The following is a 26,445-nucleotide window of genomic DNA, read 5'->3' on the forward strand; positions in this document are numbered from 1 at the left end:
CACATGACTGACATGGGTCACACTTGGCAGAGCACAGTCATCTTACAATGGCCAGCTCTGTGTGTTTGTAGGGACTGTGTGGCCTGTGCATGCAGGCTGCTGTGTATCGGGGCTGGTTTTGAACCTCACAGCTTAGGAAGTGCCATCTACTTCTCAGACATCAGGTACTTGCATGTTTATTCAGCAGATCTCTAGCATATGGCAGTAAAGCGTCCTGTTCTAACAAAATCAGTCTTAGGGAAGGGTCAACTTTCTAATTGGCGCAAAGGTACTTCGTGGGCTAGTGACAGCCCTGCATGCTGGCGTTTCAGTCTGGGACTCTCCTTTATAGTTTCTCCACTTTGTATATGATATGATTCCTCTAAAAGCTTGAGTTTTTAGATTGAAAAGTGTACGTTATTATTTTTGTTGACTTCCTACTCATTATCAAGAGAAGAAAAAGTCAAGTAGGTATATATGGCCTTGGGAAGGAAAGGGATAGGAGTTTTTGGCTATTCATTTTTTTTTTTTTTTTTTTTTTGCTGTACGCGGGCCTCTCACTGCCGCGGCCTCTCCCGTTGCGGAGCACAGGCTCCGGACACACAGGCTCCGCGGCCATGGCTCGCGGGCCCAGCCGCTCCGCGGCATGCGGGACCCTCCGGGATCGGGGCACGAACCCGTGTCCCCTGCATCGGCAGGCGGACTCTCAACCACTGCGCCACCAGGGAAGCCCTTGGCTATTCATTTTTAAACCTTTATTCAAAGTTACAAAGATCCTTTACTCAGGAAGTTCTGTCATTTGAAAAATGGTAGTAAAGCTCTTCTTCTTTTCCTTCTATAGCCTCTAAAAATAGTAGCTATAGCTCAGAGGTGGGGGAAAAGTTGATTCCTCTTGATAAGTCCCACAAGTTATATCCCTCGAGATACCTTGTATTAGCAAAGAGGCTGGAATCCTCTTGTATTCACGGCCATGATTATGTTGAGAAGGAGAAGGTAGGCAAGAGTGTCATTTCTTTAGGCCACTCAACTATCATTGAGCAAAGAGTCTGTTGTGTCATGTTTTTATTCCTTCTCGCTACCTTTTTTCCAATGCTTATTTTTTAAAACTTGATGCAATTGAAAAATATGCATATCTTGAACAATATTTTTATTAAACCGAGCTATCATGTAATAAAAGCCTAACTCTAAGACTATTTCAGGATATAATTATATATAACCGTTTAAGAGGAAACCTGTGTAATTCAAAGAGTAGCCTCCATTGTACTGAGATTCTTTCTGCTAGGAATGAAATGATTTTTAGACATTCTGAGATGCTTGCTGATCTTAACCACCATTTGTATCTCTATTGAAGTGATAATTTATTTGGAGAAACTATGATAAAATTCAGCAATAGACAAGCATCTTCATGGTGATATTTTAAATATATCCATTTGAGATAGTAGAATGAAAAACATTATTAAAAATGAGGCCTCTCTCAATTTTAAATGGTTAGCTTAAATATTAGCAAAATTAAACACATAAAAGTATATGTACCAACCAATTTTTAAAACGACAAGCTTGCTGAACCTGGGCAACACTCTTGTAAGTTTTCTATGGTAATCTTTAATTTCCAGATTTCTGTCATTAATATTCACTCATGATCTGAATAATTCTTTTAGAGATCGTTTTTAAAGCTTTTGAAATTATATTGGTAAAAGGCCACTAGACCTGGGCACAGTGTGAAACTGTTGTGTTATTATCAAGGCTTGTTTCTTTAAGAAAGACTACATGTTTCCATAGATTGCTTCATCATCTGCTTGCTCTAAACTAATGTACATGGATGGCTACATTCAATCCATATTCGATCACGATATTTCACGTCCTCTATTCTAACAACTTAAGAAATATATTTCTTGGGCAGAATTTTACCACTGCTCAGCTGAGTTGAGTTTGGTATTTAGCTCCCTTTGTAATAAATACAAGTTAATTTCTTATGAGTTAAACTCTTAACCCACTAAAGATAGGAAGGTCTTATAAAAATATTTAATGTAATACAGGCATACCTCGATTTATTGTGATTTGGCTTATTGCGCTTTTTTTACAAATTGAAGATTTGTGGCAACCCTGCATTGTCAGATGATGGTTAGCATTTTTAGCAATAAAGTATTTTTAAATTAATGTCTGTATGTTTTTTTAGACATAATGTTATTGCACACTTAATAGACTGCAGTATAGTGTAAACACAACTTTTATGTCACTGAGAAACCAAAAAAATTCGTGTGACTCTCCTTCTTGCAATAATAGCTTTATTGCGGTGGTCTGGAACTGAACCCGCAGTATCTCCGAGGTGTGCCTGTATAAGTATAGTAGGGCAGGTGACCTTGAGTTATGGATCATTTGCAGATAAAACATATCAAACATGTGTTTTAATATTGAGGCAGTTGATATTATTTACTTGGTGACTCCCAACTTGATTCATGGTCCCTGGCACAAAGCTATGACTCTCCCCTATAATTTGACAGATACTTTTTATCTGACATTAAATAATTTGGTCACCAGTGTAGAGGATAACTTAAAAGTGTAAAAAGGTGATGTTTGCTATGAGACTACTTCTCTCTTTACTTACCTGTCAGATCTGGACTCAGGGTCTCATTTCTTCTTGCGTGGTTAATGCCAGTCCAAAAATAAAGTATCAGCTTAGGAACCACAGCTTACATTTTCAGTTAAAGTCCTTCCACCAGATTCGAGAGCAACTACAGACATGAGCTCAGGTCTTGGCTGGTCAGCCCTGCTTCAGCTTCAGTACTTTTTACATAATCCAATTTGTTCTGCCGATAAGCAGGACCTCATGCTAGTTTTTATGTAGGTCTTTAGTTAAGGTTTGATAGCTTTTAAGAAGCATCATTAATGAAAATACAAATTTTATGGTTTCTTGAAGAGATTAACATGTTATGTTGGGGATAAGTGGATTTAGTTTTAGTTTACAGAGGGACAAGATAGGCACTTCTTTCCATCTTCATTTGCTTCTCCTGATTCAGAAGGACCAGTCTAAAAGAAACTAAGGTTTATATACCTCTTAAAACTTGGCTAAAAGCTCACATCTTTTGTTTAAGAGGTAGGATTGGATTTATGTCTTATTCTTCAGAAATCACACCATTAACATAAACAGCCCTGTCCAGAAGTGTTCCTTTGCTTTGTTCTTGGAAAAATATTGAGAGGCCTGCAAACAGCTTGACTTTCCTAGCCCACTTCATAAATATAGCTCAGTGAAGTAAGATTTTTTTTTAAAAAGTTTACATCTTTGCATTTTTCTTGTTATAATTATAGTTGTCATAAATTAATCAGTCACATGTTTTAAATACCCTAAGTCCAAAACTTCATATCCCTTGGATTCTGTTGATTTTTTTAATGTAAAATATACTTTATTATATTTATGTTAATTATGTGCAGAACTACACATTTCTTCCAAAGGTCGTTACCTGCATCAGATACAAAAATATAAACAATTGTTTATTTACTAAGTAAGTAAAGTATTAAGTATTAAGTGAAGTATTGGTGATTATTAATTAGAAAACAGTTATACTATGGTTCTTTGTGCAAAACAAATTGTAATGTACTTAGACGTTATTCTTGCTTTGGTGAAGAATTTCCATTTTATTCAATGGAATATTTTGTGTCACGCTATCCTGTTATACTCTTTTCACCTTCTGTGTGTGTGTATGAGAGTTCTGTCTTTTTTTGCCCTCTTTCTAAATTTTATTTCACTAAGCAATGTTTTAATATTTTAATTAAAAAAATAATATTTAAAATTACTGCAAATACTTAACCATAAAATTCTTACCTCTCAATGATGAACTGAATTTATTAACAGAATTAAAGTAAACCTAGAATTGTATAGAATTAATTAATTTTACATTGTATCTATGTTAAAATACCACATGAAACACATATTTGATGATGTAAGATTTATCTGCTCATTATGTAGAAATAGGGAATTAATTTAAAAGCTGAACTCTCTTTTGAATATGAGGGTAGATAGTTTGGGAGGCCCTGTCCAGACACAGTTCTCCCACTGAGCCTTCTTGCTTCAGTGTCTTCTCTAAAGTCAAGTTAACAGTGTTTTTGCTCCATCTTGCTTACAGAGTTAGCTGTCTTAATGAACTTAAGGTCCTGAAGAAGAAATTCACATGTATAATTGAAAGTGTCACATCATTGAAAGTGTCACATCATTTTGTGACTTGTCAATTCCCGTTTTGTGCTCTATAGCAAATAGATCATCTTAATAACACCAGCTAACAGTTTAACGATCATTGTAACTCGTTTGATTCTTACAAAAACCCTGTAAGCTGGGATTTGAGCCGGTCTGGCTCCAGAGTCTTAACTGAATGTATAAATGGTGACAGAGACATAGATCAGCAGGCTGCCTCTTGGTGGTAGAATGTTTTCTACTAGGTTCTGAAGACAGCCTGTATAAACTTCATACTGTGGTGAATTATCAAGTTTACCACATTTACATTCATCACTCCTGATTTTTTAAAAAAAAGTCCAGCTTGAACCAGTTTCAGATCAATAAGACATACATTCATGATCTTGTGCAAATTTATAATGACACTGAATTTGTTAGTAAAATGTTTTTCTAACATCTTTATAGGTTTCGTGGCACATGAATTCCTATAGATTTTCTCTATGTCCATTTTGTATCTTTTGTGGTAGTGTAAACGTTTCCTCTTAAACTAGTGATAATTCTTGAGTTTGCATGCTACTGTCTTTTCTTTAATGATTAGCACATTGATAGATTATCAATTGATGTCATCTGCAAAATAATATGTCGTAAAGCAAATAATAAACAGTTTGACCATGTACAAAATCCCTTTAGCTCTGTGTATTGCCTGATATTGAGCAAAGTTATAGTAGAGAGACCAAGATTATTTTGTTTTTATTTTGAAAGGCCTACAGTATGCAGCCTTTCTCCAGGACAGCAACCCCAAACAAGGTGAACTAATTTTGCACTATGTTATTTTACTTTAATTCTGCTTTTTTAAAAATTAAATTTCTCTTTCTTTAGGCTAGCTTAGTTAACTCTTGCTAGAATTGTTCATTAAAACCATACTATCTTTACATTGCTTCTAGTTTTGGATTTTGTGCTCATAGGTTTGCTTTTTAAAAACTTTCTTGTGTTGAAGTGGCATTTCACATATTATGATGTTGATCAGACTGAATGTAGAGTTAGTTGCTGATTTCTGGTGAAATCCAGTGAAAATGCAAGCTTAGCTTTTTGGCATACATTATTGAGTATTAGTCATAAGCACTGTATAAATGAATTCTGTTTACTAAAAGACAAACCGTAGGCAACTCTACCTATAATAAACATGCTTATATCGTTTATACCTCAGAAAAATGTTTCCTGGATTCAGAATGTAGTAACTTTTGAACTTGACTTTTGCATGTTTTGTATATTCTAAACAGCTGTTGCAGTGATTAAAAGAATGAACAGCACATACATTCCCAGCTCATACTTTCTTTTATATCAGATAAGAGTTAGTTGTATGCCATTATATAAACATATATCCAAATGTTTCTCTACTTTTACTTCATTTGAATTACACTTTCATTTCTATAATTTTTATGAAAAACTAGGTCTAGAATTAAACACCCCATTGAAGAAAGATCCGTTTTCATCCTCGTTTCATAGGTGGATGGGAGAAGGTAGGGATAGACGAAGGTAGGAGGTGATACGGGGAGGCTGGAGCTATGGACCAAAATTGTGTTCTCTTGCTTCCTTTTCTTAGTTAACCTAGTAACTATCATTTTGAGAATAACAGGAAGATGAATTAATGTAAAAAAATTCAAATGATGAAGGATGGAAGTTTCTTTTGTTAATAATGAGTATATATAAGCCACGAAAATCCTTTAAGATGTTTCTGAACAGATATGAGGAAAATATTCTGAAATCCTTTGTTTTAAACTTGGGAAGAGTTAACTAAAAAAAAATCTTACCTCCATTGAAACCTAGATCATCAATGATTTTTTGATACAAACATTGAAAGAGCTAAAATGCAGCTTACTTATGAGCTCTGTGAAAGGGGTACACCAGTGATTGTTATTTTAGTACAGCCAGGCACCACAACTTACTGTGTCTCTGTGTCATCACTGTGTCAAACTTTTGGGGGGAGATTTTTTCCCACCATGCACAGATTAGGGTTTTCTGTCAAATCAGTATCTTACGATTTTTTAAGCAGTCTGACTGAAATTATTCCTCCATAGTAAATCTCCAGAGTTTATACATCTGCAGCAAATAACTAAAAATGGTCATGCTTTTTTCTTTGTTACTTTGGTTGATAAAGACCGCCAATTTCTTACTAAAAAGCAAACCAAAAAGTTTACATTTTTGTAGAACTTACTAATGTACTTTAGCCATGACTCTGAATGTAGGTTGGAAGGTGTGAATTTCAGAACAGTAGCAACTCCCTTCCCTTTTGAAGGAGAGAGATGTAGCCTTCTCATATGGTCAAGCAGTAATACATTTGAACCTTAGGTGCCAGTGAGTCAGTGCTTACTAGACAAGTGCTCTATCGAAGCCAATTTATTGGGGGAGTCATTGATGTAAGAGGGAATGAAAAAGCTGCTCTCTCCCAGAAGCAGAGTAGACAGTGATTTATAAAAAGAAAAATGATGGCAGAACCCAAGTTTGAAATTTCAAGGTCCCCATTGGGAAGTGGCCTTGATAACACTAAATGTGGGTTTAACCCTTATTCATGTAACTTCCACATCTACAAAAGAAGGTTGAGAATTAATCCGTCACTCTTAACAGGGGTATTTTTTGATAAAAGCTAAGAGTGATATTTATGAAGAATGAATTCCAAATTAAAGGAACTTACACTATTCTCCTGTTTGTGTTTAAATGGTACTGGCTGTACAAAAAAAAAAAAAGAGTGTAACAAAAAAGAAAATGTTGAAGAAACCTGTATACCTGCAGTTATGGTCTTTTATTTCCAGGAATAGTCCCAATAAGAAAATAAGCCTGCTTCCTTTTTTGTTTTTTTTTTTGTGGTAATGTCCTTTGGAGAATGTGATTAAACCTTTAGTTTCACATTTTCAATTTATTTTTCCAAATTCAACAGACCCTGAAAATTTGACAACCTATCAGAACATGGACATTCTGATTAATGGTTATTTTCAATAAAGCATCCAATACCATGGATGAGAAGATAAGAATAGTGAGCATCACAATTTATTACTATTCTCTCTGTTCCCAAAGTATGCTAAGTACTTAGTATATTTTTTAAAAATCAGAACAAAACAGAGGTTTGTTTGTTTGAAATACTAAGTTATAGATCTTGCTTTGGGGTATTCCATTTACTGAAGAAATTATCCCATAGACTATATAAAAACGAAAGATAATGTTAGAACTGGGATTGGCTTTGGACTTATTTCATTTTGGACTGGTTTTGTTATCAGATCACCTTAAGATATTTCTGAATATTAATATGTTTAGGAGAGAATTAAAAATTTAAAGAAGTGAATTTCTAGGTATTTTTTCCCTCTTGTTTTAACACAGTAAATGTCTAAAATTGTTTATAATGCCTAACTTCTGATGGACTTTAGTTTCAATTTTGTTCTTAGTCATTGCAGATATTGACAAAATGTCATACGAAACTATTTTGTATTTTTTGTAGGACTGGGAAACAGAAAATCATGACTGGTATTGTTTTGAATGCCATTTGCCTGGAGAGGTGTTGATATGTGACCTGTGTTTTCGTGTGTATCATTCCAAGTGTTTGTCTGATGAGTACAGGCTTAGAGACAGCAGTAGTCACTGGCAGTGCCCAGTTTGCAGGGTGAGTACCTATGAGCTTTAATGTGCTGGTCAGAGGGTTGGAATTCATTAATAATAGCTGCACAAAGATATCCCAGGTGGTCTTGCCAGGTTAATGGATAAAGTACTGGAGGGTGGGGGTTATCTACTGCAATGTTGGTTAATGAACATAGAACACTCATAAATGAATATCACAGGACACATATTCAGGGTATGGATTTTAGAAAGTTTCAATCATGTAAAAATATACTCTTTTCTCTTACTTTACAATTCCCGCTGGATTGTGTGACTCTTTAATGGATAGCCTTTAGGAATCAAGAACCACTCTCCCATACCAAGGTCTGTTCAGTCAGTCCTCTCTGCTTCTCAGGAAACACAGGTAGCAAAAGGCACGTTGTTGGAAACGTTCTGTATCTACTTCCCATTTTATATCCATGTAATGTTGCCTTTATTTTTTGTCATATCATGGGTTAGTTTATTTCTTTTATTTGGAGGGTGGAGGGATGGAACAGTTGTATATAAAGAATTCTACAAAATGAAATAGTCTGGTAGGTAAAATAGGTACTTCCCACAGTTATTTTCATTCATATTATTTCCCCATTGAAAAGTATACATGGCTGTGCTTGTTGGTTGCAAATGTGGTATGTGTGTATATGAGTGATGTGAGATGCCTAAACACTACATTATGTATGGCATTGATGGTGATCAGTAAAGAATTATTTGATTGGAACTTCTATTGTTTTGTACTTAGAATTGTTAAGATACTTACTTGGAACCATGCAAATTGCCCAGATTACTCATGAGTCCTGTTGGTGAATATGTTTTATAATACTCATTTATTCGTCCAAAAAAAGTTTTGTCTTTATAATTATCTCCTCTGTGGTATCAGCTAAAAATTTCTTGGCTCATTTGCCAGCACGATGAGCAAAGTACAGTGTTCATTCTAGTCTTCCCTTAGTGTCTGTGGCTTTGTATTACCTTGGTATGCTTCTTAACAGCACTACTGTGCATATTCAGTAGGCAGAAAAAAAAAGACCATAGGGATCGCATTTTAAAAAATGTGTAATGATGACTTGTAATCAAATGCCTAAATGCTAGATAAGTCGTGATAAATCCCTAGGTCTGAATAAATCAGTATCAGGCCTCAAGGTATAGACCTCCTCTTTGAGGTCTGCAGGAATTATAATGGCTACAAGAAATCAGTGTTATTGGTCATGTGGGAACTGCATTAATACTCGTAATTTACTCTCATGGATTTGTGTTTTACCAGTAAATATCTCCTGGTTTTTGGTAACAATTTACACTAGAGGAAGTAAAGAATTAATGAGATCTGAAGAACAGAAGCATTAATGTAGTGAAAATATAAAAGAAGTGTGGTCACTGATCAAATAATAGGGACTCAGGGACTTAGGAAATACAATTCTGGACACACCTGTGTCTTTATAGCCATAGCTTTTTAATATCTAATATTTAGTTCATCTTCTCATGGTAAAGAATTTAAACAAAAACACTGGGATTTTTGAGGTTGGGTTAAACGTGATGGTAGATGTTTTATATTCCTTACATGAAGAATGGAAGTTGAACATTTAGACCTTTGAAGAAAATGTGTAATACTTTCTCCGTCAGAATTCACTATCAAGTAGTCAGATTCCATTTTCTAAATGTGTTTGCTCTACTCTTGACTGATAAGATGAAAAACTTTTAATTTCAGTGAGTTGCTGGCTCGCACAGAAACGTGATAGCCAAAGTAGAACTTAGCCAATCCCATCCTGCCTTTCTCTTCTTTCCTTTGGTTTTCTTTTTGTCTTTGTCAGGCCAGATATTTTCACATTGTGATATAATTATGCTTACTGAAATGATGCTATGAGTCAATAAAAAATTGTGATTCACATATTCCTTTCATAGACTGTGAGCTACTCTTTTGTTAGACTCGAAAAGCCTGTGTCTGGGTTGGGGATGGTGAGTTTTAGCTTGAGCTTTAAAAATTCCAAAGAGATAGTTATTTCTATGTTAGATCTGTTCTATTTTTTAAATTGTTATCTTCAAGAAAAGGATAAGTGCTAACAGTTTCCTTCCTGAGAAAAGGGATAATAATAACCTTGAGATTCTAAGAGAATTTTAAATATCTTTTTTGGTTGGTTTGGGGTTTTTTTTTAAACCATGTGTCAAGACTTCCAGTAAAGCTGTTTTTAATAATCTAACATGAGAGTGACTGACCAGATTTAAATATTCTTGGACTAAGAGGACTAAGTCTATAGACCGAAACTTAAAAATTATGGTTCCAAGTCAGCATAATGACTTCTCTACTTTTCTTTGAAATTAGTGTTTGGAAAGAATATATATTAATTAGATTTACTAATGAGGAATTTTGAAGATAAGATGCGAGGGCCAAATTTCAATACAGGACAAATAGTGGATAGAAGCCAATCACTGCTATATAAAATTGAAGATGAAAACATTTTTAATACTTTATAGTGGTCAGAAGACTTGTTTTTATATAACCTCTGTCCCTTACAGCATTGAATAGGTTACCTCTCACCCAGCTGTCAGCTGTTACCAGACTCACTTCAGCTCAAGTAACTTTATATCATATATCTGATGAATTCCAAAATATCTTAAGAAGGCAATGATGGGAATTTTTCTCAATTTAGAATAGTTTTTTCAGTTTTCATAATAAATCTCAGAATCCTGAAGATATTTCTTTGGAATGTATGCCTTTCTAAACAATAATTAAACTATTATTTTACAAGTACAGTAGATTGTTATTGAAATAGAGCCCATGAATATCAGATTAGTATTTTGCTTTGAAAAAAGTTCAAGTAATGTCCTGTTTCACACTCTTGTTACTGAGAACTCTTATTAATTGAAAATAAAAAAGAATTTTAAATTACTTTTTTAAAAGTTTACTGTAAAAAAAATCAAATAATTTAGAGGAGGATAAAGCAAAAAAATAAAATTCCCAGAAATGCGACTGCATCACAGGTGAATGTGCTCACAGACCTCTCTGTGCGCACATGCACATCCAGCTGTATCCATTTGTGTAACTGGATGGATTCATGGCTTACATACACTGCTGGATCATAGCCAGTTTGCTTCCTCAACAATGTCCCAGACATCTTTTTTCTACAATGTGAAAGGGCTTCCCTGATGCACATTTATGTTGTTTCCATGTGCTGTCTGACCAGCAACACTGCACTGAAACTCACCTGTCAGGGTGGGCGGGGGATGGGACACCGGTACCACCGTGTCTGGGATCATGCCCCCCTTACACCTGGAAGAGCAGTCTGCTCATAATAATTTATTTCTGTATGAAACTGAAGTTTATATTTTGTTATATTTAGATATATTTGAATTTTATATTCCTGAAATAGCCATGAATTTTCCAGGAAAAAAAATGAGAAAACCATAACTTTTAAGTGAAAATTGCTTTAGAGATTTTATTTGCCTAAAGGATATATCTTCAAAACAAAATGTAGTCAATTTTATTTTTTAAAAAGAGAATTAATTTACATATGTCTACCTAATTCTGTTTGATTGCCTTCACAGGATAAATAAATTCATTGAAGTGGAATTCTTAAAGGATAGGCACATTTCAGTTTGTGATTAAAAAAATCACCAGAGGGCCTCCCTGGTGGCGCAGTGGTTGAGAGTCCGCCTGCCGATGCAGGGGATACGGGTTCGTGCCCCGGTTTGGGAGGATCCCATATGCCGCGGAGCGGCTGGGCCCGTGAGCCATGGCCGCTGAGCCTGTGCATCCGGAGCCTGTGCTCCTCAATGGGAGAGGCCACAACAGTGAGAGGCCCGCGTACCACAAAAAAAAAAAAAAAAAAAAAATCACCAGAAGATTATACCCATTTACACCGACATTGAAAGTATTCTCCAATTTTTTGTTACCAATTTGATAGGCTCCAAATGGATATCTCATTTTAATGTTCCTTCATTTTCATTTATATAGTTTGCAGGTTACAAAGTCATTTTTTCCTTGATGCTGTAGTTGCAGAAGGCAGGCCTGTGTGTGTGCACAAGACTATGTGTGTGCGTGTGTGCCTGTGAGCATACGTGTATGCAATGCATGTCTGTGTGAATGTGTATGTGTGTATGCATGTCAGAGTTGTGTGCATATACGTGTGTATGCATGTGTGTGTCCAGCTATGCATGTACATGTATGTGTGTGTGCGTGCACGCACTGCACACTTGCCTCCAACCCTGCTGGTAAACATCGTGGTACTATTTGAATGATATCTACTTGGGTTTTTTAATACATGGGCAAGGTGACATCTTACAGGAAACCCTAAGACCACCCCCCAGGTTGGCGCCATGTTGCTTTTTAGATCATAGCTATCTGGTAGATCTTTGTATGGGCATGGAAGTGTTCTCTCTGTGCTGTCCAGTAGGAGCCACTGGGCATGTGTCTGTTGAGTACTTGAATGTGGCTTGGAGACCCAGGAACTGGATTTCAGTTTGGCACATGTGGCTTATGGCTACTTACTGTATTAGACAGTGCAGTGTTATAACTGCATATCGAAATGCCTGTAGTACTCCAAGAGAAACATTTTGATACAAAATGTCAGCCTCACGAGTGGCCTGGCATTTGTTCTCCCCATCAAGCCATAGTTCCGACTTGGAAGAATTCTAAAGGAAGGTTATAAACCAGCTTGCGCCCTGCTGCCCCTCCTCTGCACAGCAGATTGTTCAGCAAGCACTGCATTGTGGCTGTGTAAGTTACAGTGTGGTGTAACGTAACGTATAGTGCACAGATCAATGGCTACAATATTTGATAGTGCTGTGTTTGCTATTAAGCTGGTACTTCCTAAAAATCAGAAGATCAACTGCAGGGGAAACTGTATAGCAAAACAAAATAGTTGGCACTTCCCAGGCTAACAATTCTGAGACAGTATTTTGAAAGTTCCCTATTTCCTCCATCCTCTTTGAATATGTTCATGTTCCTTACATAAATGAATTTTGTTTTTATAACTTTAAGGAGTTGTAGATTCATGTTACTGCTCCTTTCAAATTCAGATGAATGAACATTTTATGTTAGGATTAAAATCTGTCATTGGGGAGCAGAATGTAGGGCCCTGAACTGTGCTCCCATGGAAAGTACTAGAATGGGAAGTCTGCAGTGACCTCCTTGCCTCCTTTTCCATATTTGGTCCGCTGTGCTGCTCCAGTGAAATCCATCCAAAGATTTTTTTTTTAAGTTGGGATGTCTATTTTTTTTTTAATTGAGGTATAGTTGACATACATATTATATGTTTCAGGTGTACAACGTAGTGATTCACAATTTTTAGAAGTTATATTCCATTTAGTTATTATAAATATTGGCTGTATTTCCTGTGTTGTACTAAATATCCTTGTAGCTTATTTATTTTATGCATTGTAGTTTGTACCTCTTATTCCCTTACCCATATCTTAGGCTTTTATAATTGTCTTATAATATAAAAATGTTGTATTACTATTTATATCCTTAACATCTTTGGTTCACTTTACATCCCCTTTATGATGCACTTGTCGTGACTTATATATGAAGGGATCAACTTAAGTCACAAAAGAAAAAATAGCATTCAAAGTATTGGATAGGGGATATATTATTCCAGTATGTCTTTAAAACTATAAAATACTCATCTGCCCACAAATGTTTCATATGGTATTTTTCTCTGTTTAAGGGTCACAAACTTTAAAATTTGTGTTAATGTACAAATGTATGGTGAAGCAACTTAGCCTACTAATAAAATACAGAAACACAAGAAAATGTAGATAAGAAAATGAAGAAGAATTTATATGGGAGAATTTTACTTATTTAAGAATACTTTGGTTCTACATCTAATCCACAAAGCTCTCCCAAATTTGCAGCGCCTGATTCTCTGATGCTTGACTAGTAGGCCATCTAAGGAGATCCGAGGAAGGGAGCTACACTAGTAGGAATTATTCCTAAAATCTACCTACTGCTGCAGCTTCTCCTTAAAATATTTAGAATGAAGATGTCTATTTTACAGGAAACTTAATAGATATATACAGAAAGAAGTCTATAGAAAGCATTTAAAATTAACTTTTAGATTGGATGTTAATCCCCAGGTACTATATATTTTTTTCATATGGGGTATAGTATACTCGTTAGACAGCTACTGAAAACAAGGGAATTTAACTGTTAACTAAAACTGAACCAAGACTGAGTTGCTATTTAGGAGGTCACCATGGGTACATACTGACTTGTAACTGTTAACTTAGTTCTGGGTAAGTTATATTTGAGTCATTTGTACTGTGACTCATGATGAAAGCTATTTCTTGAAACTGGAGATAGAAATTTACTTCTGAATTCATTTTTCATTCTTTTGGGTATGTAGGCAGTATAGTTTTTTTAAATCTCAAAATTAAGGAGAATTCTCATTTAATGTTCAGAGTGAAACAGGACAAAATGCGAAACGAAAATATTTTAAACATATATTCTTTACTCTATGTATCTTCTGTGAAACTGTATTCTTGCTTTCTGATTAGTCTTCCTTTTTTAATGTGGGAAGTTTATTACGATTTTGACCCTGAAAGTAAGTACCTTTACCTTCAAGATACATATTATCAATTCTGGAGTAGAGATTTGATTTTTAAATAAAATAGAAGAAGCGTTTTTAAAAAGTGTAGACAATCATAGTATTAAAAGCTATGAATGAACATTAATCAAAATTTTTTTTTTACAATTTTTAAAGACAATGGGGTCTTATTTTTATACTCACAAAAGTAGAAAATTAATTTTTAAGAAGATCTTTGTCTGAACCAATTACTTTATAAGGCAGTTTTGGTATTCATTTCGGGCTTTACTAGAGGAAAAAGTAATGGGAACATTGATAAAGGATTTTTAAAATTGGATCTAGGATATAAAATTGTAAAATCTCATGTATTTTTATATAAGGTCTTTATAAAACTACCTGGAGCCAATCAAGAAAGAAAAAATCTCCACACTTTCCACATTGCCTCCCCATGATGAATTTAACAAGTTACAGTCAGAAAGGGTTGGATGTGAGTGTGAAATGTTTGGGGTGTATTTTGCCCTTGATATGTATCTTTTTAATGGCTTTTAAAAAATGTTAATAGAACTTTATCTTTTATTTTAGCTATAAGGGATTAAAGAGTTAATAGTTGGGCTGGTTCCTACATCAAGATGCTTACAACTTAATCTAGATAAATAGAAAGCTCATTTAGTGTTTCCAGTATTGATGTACTGAAAAGATGTACAAAGTGCACACAATTTCCTTTTACTGTCTCTGCAGGTGATGAGGCCGGAGAGGAAGGGGTGGAGAGGTAGGAGTGGGGAGGTAGGGGAAGGAGTGGGGAGTTAGGTAGTGTAATGTTGGCTGGTTGTCAGCCTCATTAAGCAGAGAACATATGATACTCATTCTGTGACCCCAAAACAGAGACAAGTGATTTTCAGAAGAGAGAATGGAAAGGTTTACTCCATTGAAGAATCCGTCCTCCCTCTGCCTTTTGGATCTTGTTCTTTCTTTAAAGACTAGTGTTGGTAGAAGATGGAAGGAACAAGTAGACACAACCTGTGTTCCATAAACTTGCAAATGTCCCTTTCCTATTCTTAAATCCCTGTAACATGCTAGAGAAGAACTTAAAGTTATGTCCAAAAGTAAATTTAATCTTGAATAATAAAATTCCTGACATAACAAGAATAACGTAACACCCTTCTCTCTATAGCTAGTATTATAGCAATTTCTATGTGGATGTAGTGGATATAGAAATTCTCCATGTTTTCACAATACCAGTCAGTTGTGTGACTTGTGGAATTAATTTGAGACTATACTTTAATAGTTGGTAAATCACCCTAGACAGGCAGATACAAAGCTGATTATATCATCTGAACTTAGTCAAAACCTCCCAACCTCAATCACAGAGCAAAGAGTTGTCTCTGTTAAAATTAATAAATATAGACACAGCTGAAGTGGCATTCAGTGCTGTTCTGTAAATCTCTATGAAGAAGTCTGGAAACCCTGTGCATTAGTGATTCTGTAGGAGCAGCTTCTCAAGTAGGGAGTGCCTGAGAGTAGAGTCATGTTTGCCAACACACTCCAAGAATCCACCTCAAGATGTTCTTTGTGGTTTGAATTATCCTCCAAGTTCAACTTTTACCTATGAGTAAGAAGGCATATTTATGACAGCCTAGCGGAGATTTTTAACCTTAAGTTTCTTTAACTTAAGTTTAAAAAAAAAAACCAAAAATACTAGTGCTGGAAACTCAAGTGCAGATGATTGTTGCTGGACTGTCTGTGGGAGATGTAGGATGGAGCTATAGGGAGTCATGCACTCCGAATGCAGAAGTGTTTAACCAAGTTCCTACGCTGGTGCTGGCAGCAGGTGTGGTGTTCTGTTCTTCTGCTCTTGTAGAGGAGAGTTAATTTCAGTGTGTCAGTACTGGGGTTGAACAAGACTGAACATTGGTATATTTTTAGAAGACTGTGCTAGAAAGTGATTGTCATTGAGGGGCTGCTGGGGTCCCAGTGGTACAGCGGAGAAATAGTAGGGCTTGGGGCCACTCCCACCAGACCAGCTCTACTGTTAAAATCTCAAATATTGGGTTTCTTATAAATTCTTTGATTCCTTTGTATTCCAGCATTACAAGTGGTTATAGAGAATATTGTAGAGCCCCTGAGTTCCTTAACATAGGCAATTTGTGTGCAGCTAAAATTCATTGGGATTCATTTCTATTCTGTGATTACAGATAGTTATGGAGGAGAGCTTGGAGCTTCCCGGTTCCTCTGACAATATAGGTAATTTATATGCAGACTAGTGTTTCTCCAATAAGCCCCAGAGGCCATCTGTAGCAGAATCACTGGATGTGCTTGTTTAGAACACATCCTTGGGGTTGAGGCTCACGAGCTTTCCTGCACGCTCACTAACATCAAGTGAGCCTCTGATTGTTAGAGGACATCAGCCCTATTTAGGTGTCATCTGACAGTGACAAACATTAACAAAATGGTTTATAGTGGCTTGAATGTGCTAACACAGCTTGGGTGTGAATAAATATTTCACATTTTGGAAGGATCTTGTTGAGTTCAACTACATGGAATGTTTTTTTCTAGTAGGCAATGAAGTTGGTTAGTAATGACTGCCATTAGTTCAATTCAACTAGTATTTATTGAGTATTTACTATTTGACAGATACTGTACGATGCGTTGGCAAAAGAACACTGAACTAGACCATCATGGACCCTGCTATTATAGAACTTATAGTCCAGGGGTTGGCAAACTATGACCCATGGGCCAAATCAAGCCCACCACCTGTTTTTGTACTGCTCGTGAGCTGAGGGTGGGTTTTATACTTTTAAATAGTTGAAGGAAGAGAGAAATAATATTTTGTGACATGTGAAAATTATAAGAAATTAAAATTTCAGTATTTACATGTTTTATTGGAACACAGCCCTGCTCATGGAACGCATGCATTATTTATAGCTGTCTTCTCACCACAATAGCAGGGCTAAGTAGTTGAGACAGCCACCAACTGAATGTCCTCAAAGCCTAAAATAGTTACCGTCTGGCCCTTCACAGAAGTTTGCCTGCCTCTGGTCCAGCCTGCTGTGGGAAGAACATTTTGGGTGTTGGGAATCCCCAAGAAAGTGGGAAGCCCTTGTTAATAACAGACTTGGGAGCTTGGATTTGGCGACGTGAGCAGCACAAATATATTATCTAAGGAAAAGACCCCTGGATTTCTGATTTTACACTTCTTTTTTTCTTTTGGATACTTGGTGTATAGAAGTGGTATTTCCAGAAGTTAATTCTCTGCTAAAATATGTTTCTACAACTGAAGTGCCCTGTGTTTCTAGGGCACATTGAAAATTCCAGACCATTCAGTCCTGAATGTTCCTTCAAATAATGGTGCTTGGGCATCATTATCAATAATCAGCTGTGGATAAACCTTGACAGGATCAAAACTTGTTCCTACCTGCTTCCAGCCAAAAAACACTGTAAGGCACTGAGCATGGCTGAATTACTTTATTCATGTTTTGTCTTGTGGTATCTACCTAGACTCATTTGATTTGCTATAATCCAGCAATTATTGTAACTAGCTTAAGAATTCCTTACTCAAGAAGATATTCAAGATTTTCTATTATTTTTCCCTTAAAGGGAAGCAGCCCCTCGGTTATCTGTAATATACTTAAGTGCATCTTAGGTTAGTGGATGTCTTATCCACCTTTGTAACACAGCTTCGGCCATGTGATTTCTGTCGTCTAACAATGGTTGCAGCAACTTTGGGCATGTAATAGGAAGTTTCGCTCTTTATTATTTGTAGATATTGACCAAAGTCACTCCTGTATGCTGCCAGGTGATATGGGCAGTTACCAAAACTTACTGGGCTTCACTCTGGTGGATCCTGAGCTGTTACAAAAAGGCCTTTACTGAGGAGTTCTGAGGTCTTCAAAGTCTGAGAAAGAATTGGATCTGAAATAATCTGCAGATTTTATACAGCACTATTTTTCTGTTTTTCTTACCTTGTTGTCAAGAGCTATCTGCTTAGTTATGTTACAAGCAGAATGGTGTTTACCTTAGAAGCTACCTCTTCCATTTCTCTTATAGTGGCTTTTTTCAAGCCACGCCAATGTCCTGGTTTGGCCGACAGGCACTAACTCTGCTGTGACTGTCACATAAGGCAGCTCACAACATGCTACCTAAGATGTCCTTAGAAGTCTTAGGGTGCAGCCCTGGACAGAGCTGTGTGCTCTGTTGATTTCCTTTGTGAAATACCAACTCTCTAAATCATAACCAGAAAGTGTTAAAAAGAAAGCCCACAAGTTCAGCAACTGTGAAAGCATCTTATAACAAGTGCTTCGTCCCTACAAATTGTTGGAAGAGATTTTGCATCTGTTCAGGGTCTTCTCTTTTGTTTGCTTCTCTTCTCTGAGCAAGTGCCTCAGCCCGCACGTGTGGGAAGTGGGCTCCCCCAGCCTCCTGGATACACTTACCAACTGGAGTGTTCACACGCACTTCAGTTCTTGCCCTACATCTTCAGTAGAATCCCATATCTGTCACCAGAAAAGATGTATTGGGCAGCAAGTAAAAAAATTAAAGTAAACAAGTAACATAGAGGCTTTCAAAAAAATAATCATCCTTGGATAGGAAACTTCTTTTGGTGACTCCTATACAGCCATAATGATTGAAGTTCCTAATACGTTAACTGAAGAGAACCAACAAATAGTTGAAACGTGAGAGAGGTGCCTTTCTGTTAGTGTGAGCAAGTAGACAGAGAGGCTTCTAGATCTGGTGTCACTTTAGAAGCCAGCTTTGCAGCTCTGCCTCTTGACTCTTCTCGGGACAGCAGCAGAGGTGAGTTGGGCCACTGCATGTGTTTGTGTAAGGAAACAGCCTCTCTTATATTGCTGTGCCGTGGTTCTCAGTCAGGACTGCCTGTGAGAAATACCTGGGGTGTTAGGACTGCCAGTGCCCAGGCTCCTCTGTAAACCAGTGTCAGCACCATCTCTGGGTGGCACCTAGACAGTGGTGGCTTTTTCCTTGGAGGTAAAATTTACATTGCAGTGATTTGCACAAGTCTTGAATATGCCACTTGAGAAATAGACAAATGCACACATAGCTGTGCACCCAAGTCCCACCGACATGACCGTTGAATCCCACCCCATACCAGATGGGCGCCACTGTCATTAGTGTCCATCAGATAAGTTGTTCCTGTTCCAGAACTTTGTATAAATGGACATTGGTGTTTTTTTAAAGGCTTTCCCAGGCGGTTCTAATGCACAAACAGAGGTAATCAGCACTGAAGTGGGATGCCTAAATCTGGGTGGCACTTTATAAAATGTGTAGGGGACTTTCTAGGTAGTAATATTTTGCCAGAGTTGGAGCTATGAAGGGTGGGGGTGGGTCACATCTATTTAGCCACAGAAAGTCATCCATCCCCCTTGTTTCCTTTTACATTTTGCTGAAATATAGTCACTTTTCTAAGCATATATCACCACTTTCAACTGCACACTGAAGAGGAGAGATACTCTAGCACCTTACTCTAAGCAAATTTAAACATGATACAAAATCAGATTTTTATCCTCTAATTTATCATTTATTATAGTTTTGTAAAATTAAGGCCCTCGGCCTGAATTCTGTACATTTGGAGTCTTCCCAGAAAGAAATGTTGCTGCACATGGTTATTCTAAATTAGCAATTAATCTAAAAATGTTTAAACAGGTGAAACCAAAGTAAAAGCATTCTGAGAGCATGTAATACCCATGTATTTTGTAGATTCTCTATGGAAAGGAAATAGGAACTGAAAATAGACCTTCATTTAAACAGGGGAATTACATGAACAATGTAATGCACAGTTACCTAAACTTAAGCAAAGTAAAATAGGGTTTTCCCTACTGTTTCAAAAAGTTTCAATATTTTTTGTTTCAAGGAAAGAACCAGTTGGTTAGGATATTTTAGCTATACAGGCATACCTCGGAGGTATTGCAGATTTGGTTCCAGACCACAACGGTAAAGCAAGTATCACAATCAAGTTAGTTGCACAAACTAGTTGGTTTCTGGATGTACATAGAAGTTATGTTTAAACTAGTAAGTATGCAATAGCATTATGTCAAAAAAGGTACATACCTTAATTAAAAAGTACTTCATCGCTAAAAAATGCTAACCATCGTCTGAGCCTTCAGCGAGTCATAATTGTTTCGCAATAGTAACATCAAAGATCATTGATCAAAGATCACCGTAACAAATACAATAATATAGTAATATTGAAAAAGTCTGAAATACTATGAGAATTACTACATGTGACCTAGTGACACTAAGTGAGCGAATGCTGTCAGAAAAAGGGCACCGATAGACTTGCTCAATGCAGGGTTGCCACAAACCTTTAGTTTGTAAAAAACACAGTATCTGCAAAGTGCAATAAAACGAGGTATGCCTGTAGAGATATTCTGATTCTAGCACTGCATAAATTTCACCTACAGAGAAACACTGAATTGCTTTATTTTCTAAGGCTCTAAAACCAAAAGGAGTTGGATTCTAACTAACAGTGAAGTACTTCATAGGTTGATGTTGAGAGTGCAGAAATGAGAAAAATATATTCCTGTGCATGTGTAGAATACACAGCAGCCCTGGAGACAGGGCAGCCATGTTGCAGGGGATGCAGTGAGCACCCATCCCCGCCGTCACCTCTCAAGTGACTACAGACATCCCAGCACTGGTGGACATGGGCTTCAAGAGCACTCATTGCCTGGTTGAGCTCGAGGTATTCAATGGGAGACCCAGAGAGGAGAGTGTTCCCACCCTGCTTAGTTTGGCACCATTTTTAGTGACCATTAAAGTAATATTTCAGCACTACATACAGTGCTGGTTGTATATTTCACCTGAATAATATTTTACCTATTAAAAGAACCATGACCCCACAGATAGTATTACAAGACTTCTAATCTGATGTAGATTGCTGTTATACCTGAATTTATACACAGTTGTATGATTTAATGATCAGAACGATATTTGGAGTCTGCAGTGTTAGTAGTGCTCCCAAAATATTTCAGAGTTGGCATGATAGAGCATGTAGTTGGAAGCATTTCGTTTTTTTGTCTGTTTGTTTTTGGCCATGCCATGCGGCTTGCAGGATCTCAGTTCCCCAACCACGGATTGAACCCAGGCCACGGCAGTGAAAGCCCGGAACCCCAACCATTAGGCCACCAGGAAACTCCCTGGAAGCATTTGTTTTTATTCTCCTCTCTTTTTAAGGGAATATAGGTTTCCCAAGAGGTGAGGAAAAAGGCTTCTTGGCCTTCTTACCCTTTCTTCCCTATATCCAACAGCTCATCAAGCTGTTTAGTATAGAAAGCAGTGCTTGGAGGGATGGCCATGCTAGCAAGAATGTTTACGCAAAAGCATTGATAGCTGATTGTGTTTCAGATCCACTGTTTTACTCTGGCTTACAGGAGGGAGCAGTTAATAGTTCTCATGTGTTTGTGTGCCTGGGACTCACTGGGGATTTTGTTTAAAATGAGAATTTACAAGCTACATCAAAGTCCCTTTCCCCAGAGATTATGAAACCTGGGGTTCAGGAAATGTCATTGCATTTTAAACTCCACATCTACACCATTGGTACTTGGTCTTCGCCAGATGTCACAACCACCTGAGGAATTAACAGTAAATGAACGAACTTTCCCTTAGAAATTCCAATTCAGATGCTCAGGGGTGGAGTCCAGCTGCATTTTATGGGAGTCCGCCAGTGTATCTGAGGTATGGCCGGGGTTGAGAAAAACTGCTCCATAATAAAACTGCACAGGTCATAGAATAAAGCTGAGTAAGGAGAGCAGTGACTGCATTGCCAAAGAATCCAGGTGAGGAGGAAGGGAGGGGATCATGTCAAACATGAAGTGTATGAAAGTAAGTCTCCAGCTCAGAAAACAGTTTTCCACTTTTTGTGCAGATATTTTAATGTTGTGTATGTATAATCAGTTTGCTTAATCCATACCTAAGGTTTCTCATTTACATGAGAAATTTTTGCTCCTTCTTCCATTGTACTTAGCATATTGAGATGACTTCCTGTGTATAAAATTCTTTTGGGAGTAAGTAACAATACCACTGGGTAGATACTCACAATGTAGCAGCCTGAAAAAGTTACAGCGTCTATTAAATAGTGGCCCAAACCTACTCAGTCCTCTGCGGTGCAGTCTACTTATGGTCCAGTGTCTGTCATGGTATATTAACCTTGACAAGGGAAACGGGAACATTGGTCCTTGTTTCCTAGCTGTCTAGAAATGACATAAAAGTTAAAAAATCCTGTCTTTTTTTCTTCATGTAAAGTTAGATTTTCTGAGAGATAAATGAAGGAACCTAATTAGCTTTTAGGCAAGACTAACAGAAATTGGAGTTATTACTGAAGAGATCCGTGACACTTTAGAATAGTTATGTAGATGTGTGTGCTGCAGTGTATGTAATTCCTTTGTGACACAGACATTTAATAATCTTTTTAACAGAGAATAATGTTATGTTGAAATTCACCATTCAATATTGCTATTTTCAAATATTCCCTAAAGGATTTCAGCCACTGATTTTTTTAAATAAAATAAGCGATTCTACATTATATCATTATTATATCATTATTGTTATTGTTATTATTTCTTTTCATCTGAAAATTGGTTGAAGTTTTAAACATCAAGAAAAGAAAAAAAATGCATAGTTCTCTAAGTTATTATGTCAAGGACAGTATAATATTTTCCGATTCCTACCTTGTTAAATGCTGTTTTTGGTATGCAAATTTTGAAGAATTTTTCGGCATCAGATAATGTTGGAAATAGTACATATTTTAAGAAAATCATCGCTATGACTCATCATACTATTATCTTTTATATAAGAGACATCTTTTACAAGAATATAGACTTATAAATGATCAGATTTTATCTTGGCCTTTTCTATCTTTAACAGAGCATCAAGAAGAAAAATACGAACAAGCAGGAGATGAGTACGTACCTGAGGTTCATCGTCTCCCGCATGAAGGAGAGGGTGAGTCCTGTAAGGGGGGCTCTCAGAATCGCCCAGAATATATTTCACTCTGGCTTACTCCTTAAAAGTTAGTGACTGACAAGGAGCAAATATGCATAGAGCAGTGTGAGGGGTGGAAACCACTGCTGTCCCGTTTCTTTTGTGCAGTAAATAGTTCTATAAAAGGCTTTTAAATTTGTTTTGTCTTTGTTTTCAACTCAGGCATTTCTTTAGCTGTATTAGATTAGAAACATTTATATTTTAAAATTCCATTTATCAGAATGAACATTTTCATTGATAATTAGTGTTTAAAATGAAATTGAATTTTCCAAAATAACTGTTCTTTCTATTCAAACCTTAAGGAATGCCACATTAAACTATAGTGCATGTACATTTTTCATTAAGTTCTAAAGTACTTGTTGTTTAGAAATTGATGTTTTACCCCTCTCTCTAGCCACGTTTAAACTGATGTGTCTCATGACCTTTCAGGCTATTGACCTTAATAAAAAGGGGAAGGACAACAAACACCCCATGTACCGGCGGCTGGTGCACTCGGCGGTCGACGTCCCTGCCATTCAGGAGGTAAAGCTCCCTGACAGCACAGCCCTGGTCGTGCACCTGCCGCCCTCCTGCCTGAGCAGCTGCCCTTGTGAATGGCATGCACTCCCTCTAGTGCTCTTTAGGGGTCATCTTTTAAGAGGCTTGGTTTTCAGCAGCCTGTTGATTCTTGACACTTGCTGCTTAAAGAAAATGTATTGTAGCCTGGTCAGTGTAATGTTCCAGATGTAATTAACATGTGGATGTGGTTTCCTAGTTTTAGAAGCAGTACTTAGGAGTTTCTCTCAAGGGAAGATTAGAACATAGAACTAACTGATCTAGGATCTTGGGAAACACAATGACATGCACTTGAACAAAACAAAGTTTTAACTAGAAAACTTTATCCTTCTTTAATGAAGTTCTTATTTTTACCTACTCTAGCTGAGGATCATTAATGAGTTTATTAATATTTAATTACAAATTGCAGTAAAATCCAATGAACACTTTGACCTGTTTCCAGTTAGCTTTGCAGATTTATTAATTCTGTACCTATGTATCGTTTTGAAGTTTTAAAATCTTATGGTTGGCCATAATAGGGAGACCATAGGAATAATTTAAAATCATCTTATCATTTCTTAATCTGCTTAATAGCTGAGGAAGAATGAAGGTGTATTATTTCAGTGGAAGAAAGGGATAAATGAAGGTTGTTCATAAAAACAAGCAATTTAAATTTTACCTCCTACCCCTAGATTGTGTGGCTTCAGGCATAGCCTCTTTTCCTGACTCTGAGCCTCTGAGAACAATGAAGAACTCAGCTGCCCTCTCTGCCCTCTCCCTGTGTGGCCCCTCCCCACGTTCTGCAGTCTGATCCTGTTGGGTCCATGGAGCACACTGGCTGGGCTGATGGTGCCTTGTTAGCAAGTGCTGACCTTGAGCAGAAGCACCATAAAGAAAATGAAGAGGAAGACATGATTTTCATGCTTTCAGGAGCTTACAGTCCAGACCAAAATACAAGCTATGATGGTGCTTGGGGACTGCGGGGTGCGGTTGTCCCCACCTGGGTATAGGCAGGTAGCCTGGGAGCGCTGCACAATGCCAAGGCCTGAGCACCTGCGAGCCCAAGGCCATGAGAAGTTCAGGGTGGAGTTCAGATATCAATATTCGTAAAAGAGCCCTGTGACCCTTGATGCCAGACAGAACCATCATTGCCTTGGTGCATAGAGGACCTCCTAGGACTTTAAAATTGTTCATACATCAGCACCTAATCCCAATTCAGAATTATACCGTATCTTCTTTGTGATAACGGTAAACTGTCACAGAGGCTAACAGCTCTTTACTCTTTCAATTTTTATTCTCTTGAGTTATAAAAATAGTAGATACGTAGTTAGGGTCTCATCAACCCCACTGACCAAAGCTTTCGTTATTTACAGTGCTTAGTGGCAGCTTTTGTTATTACAGAATGAGGTGTTCACACTGCAGAGTTCATACTAGTAAATAAATATTGGGGACAACGTGGCTGCAGGATGTGGGCTCTGCACACTTCACCATCCTGTAATAGTCTAACTGCAGATGGAGTTGTGGGTTTCTTTTACGTACATTCTGTCAGTACCATGGGACACAGGAGTAGTCGTAATGCCATTCTGGAAAATCCGCCTGTTTCCTACACTCTAACGCTGTAATGCCGACAGGTGTTTTCACCATTAACCCTTTGTCATTTTGTTGTTTTCCCTCTGCAGAAAGTGAACGAAGGGAAGTACCGAAGTTACGAAGAGTTCAAAGCTGATGCTCAGTTGCTTCTTCACAACACAGTGATTTTCTATGGAGGTTGAATATTTTTTGGTTTTTTCTTTTGTGTAGTTTTTTAAATTCATACCATTTACATTCCATGTCGAGAAATATCTTTTATAAAATATTACATTAAAACAATACCTGAATGGTCTGTAAGTAAGTAATAATGTTAGGGTTTAAACTTAAAAATATTTAGTAATGCAGTTATAGCTTATAGAATTGACTGGCCAAAAGCAGAACTCTAGTTACACTAAATAATATTCATAGTTTTATATATAAACTTAGTTGAAAGGCTTTTTATAAGCACTTTGATTACTTTTGATTTTCCGCATTAATATCCCCTCATTCAAAAGTAATGAAAGAGGTCCCTCTGTACCTAGAGTATTATGTTATATTGGATATAAAATTAAAGCTGCTGATAGCATTTTCTTTTACTGCCTTAATTTTATTTTAAATATACGTTTTTGTTTTAAATGGTATGTGTCCACTTTTGTTAAAAATGAAAGAAAATTTAAACGGCTGTATTAATTTTGATAGTCTTGTGTTTCTAGATCACTGGTAATAGATACCTGTCTTTAATTACAGCAGACAGTGAGCAAGCTGACATAGCAAGGATGCTCTATAAAGACACATGTCATGAGGTACTATCCATGCCTAATAACTAAACTCTTGCTATATTCCACATTAATCTATTTCAGAATTCCACTCTGATATGTACATTTTAATTTTGCCATTTTCTTTAAATATAATTTTATTTCCATGTATGACATACATGGGAAATAACACAAACAGAGGGGGAAGAATTCTGGCAGAACTATTTTCAGAGAAATCCTGGGAGTTAGATTTAGTTACTAAGTAACTTCTACTAGTTAGAAGAAAAGGAAACTT

The 26,445-nt window shown here is 36.8% G+C and overlaps 1 protein-coding gene across 14 annotated transcripts in view; it reads left to right on the forward strand.

Annotated features, from left to right (window-relative positions):
- ZMYND11 (zinc finger MYND-type containing 11) overlaps nucleotides 1–26,445 on the forward strand; it is a 144,088-nt gene that overhangs the window by 96,809 nt on the left and 20,834 nt on the right. For 9 of the 14 annotated variants that reach the window (XM_060097528.1, XM_060097526.1, XM_060097537.1 and 6 more), the window contains exons 4-9: nucleotides 4,907–4,951; nucleotides 7,635–7,796; nucleotides 23,176–23,253; nucleotides 23,722–23,814; nucleotides 25,506–25,593; nucleotides 26,143–26,198. In XM_060097528.1, coding sequence (XP_059953511.1) covers nucleotides 4,907–4,951; nucleotides 7,635–7,796; nucleotides 23,176–23,253; nucleotides 23,722–23,814; nucleotides 25,506–25,593; nucleotides 26,143–26,198 — 522 coding nt within the window. The remainder of the gene's footprint in view (nucleotides 1–4,906; nucleotides 4,952–7,634; nucleotides 7,797–23,175; nucleotides 23,254–23,721; nucleotides 23,815–25,505; nucleotides 25,594–26,142; nucleotides 26,199–26,445) is intronic. The other 5 variants (XM_060097534.1, XM_060097533.1, XM_060097536.1 and 2 more) reach the window with 5 other exon arrangements.

The sequence above is a fragment of the Mesoplodon densirostris genome, chromosome 4 (genome assembly GCF_025265405.1).
Source record: "Mesoplodon densirostris isolate mMesDen1 chromosome 4, mMesDen1 primary haplotype, whole genome shotgun sequence".
Classification (NCBI taxonomy): domain Eukaryota; kingdom Metazoa; phylum Chordata; class Mammalia; order Artiodactyla; family Ziphiidae; genus Mesoplodon; species Mesoplodon densirostris.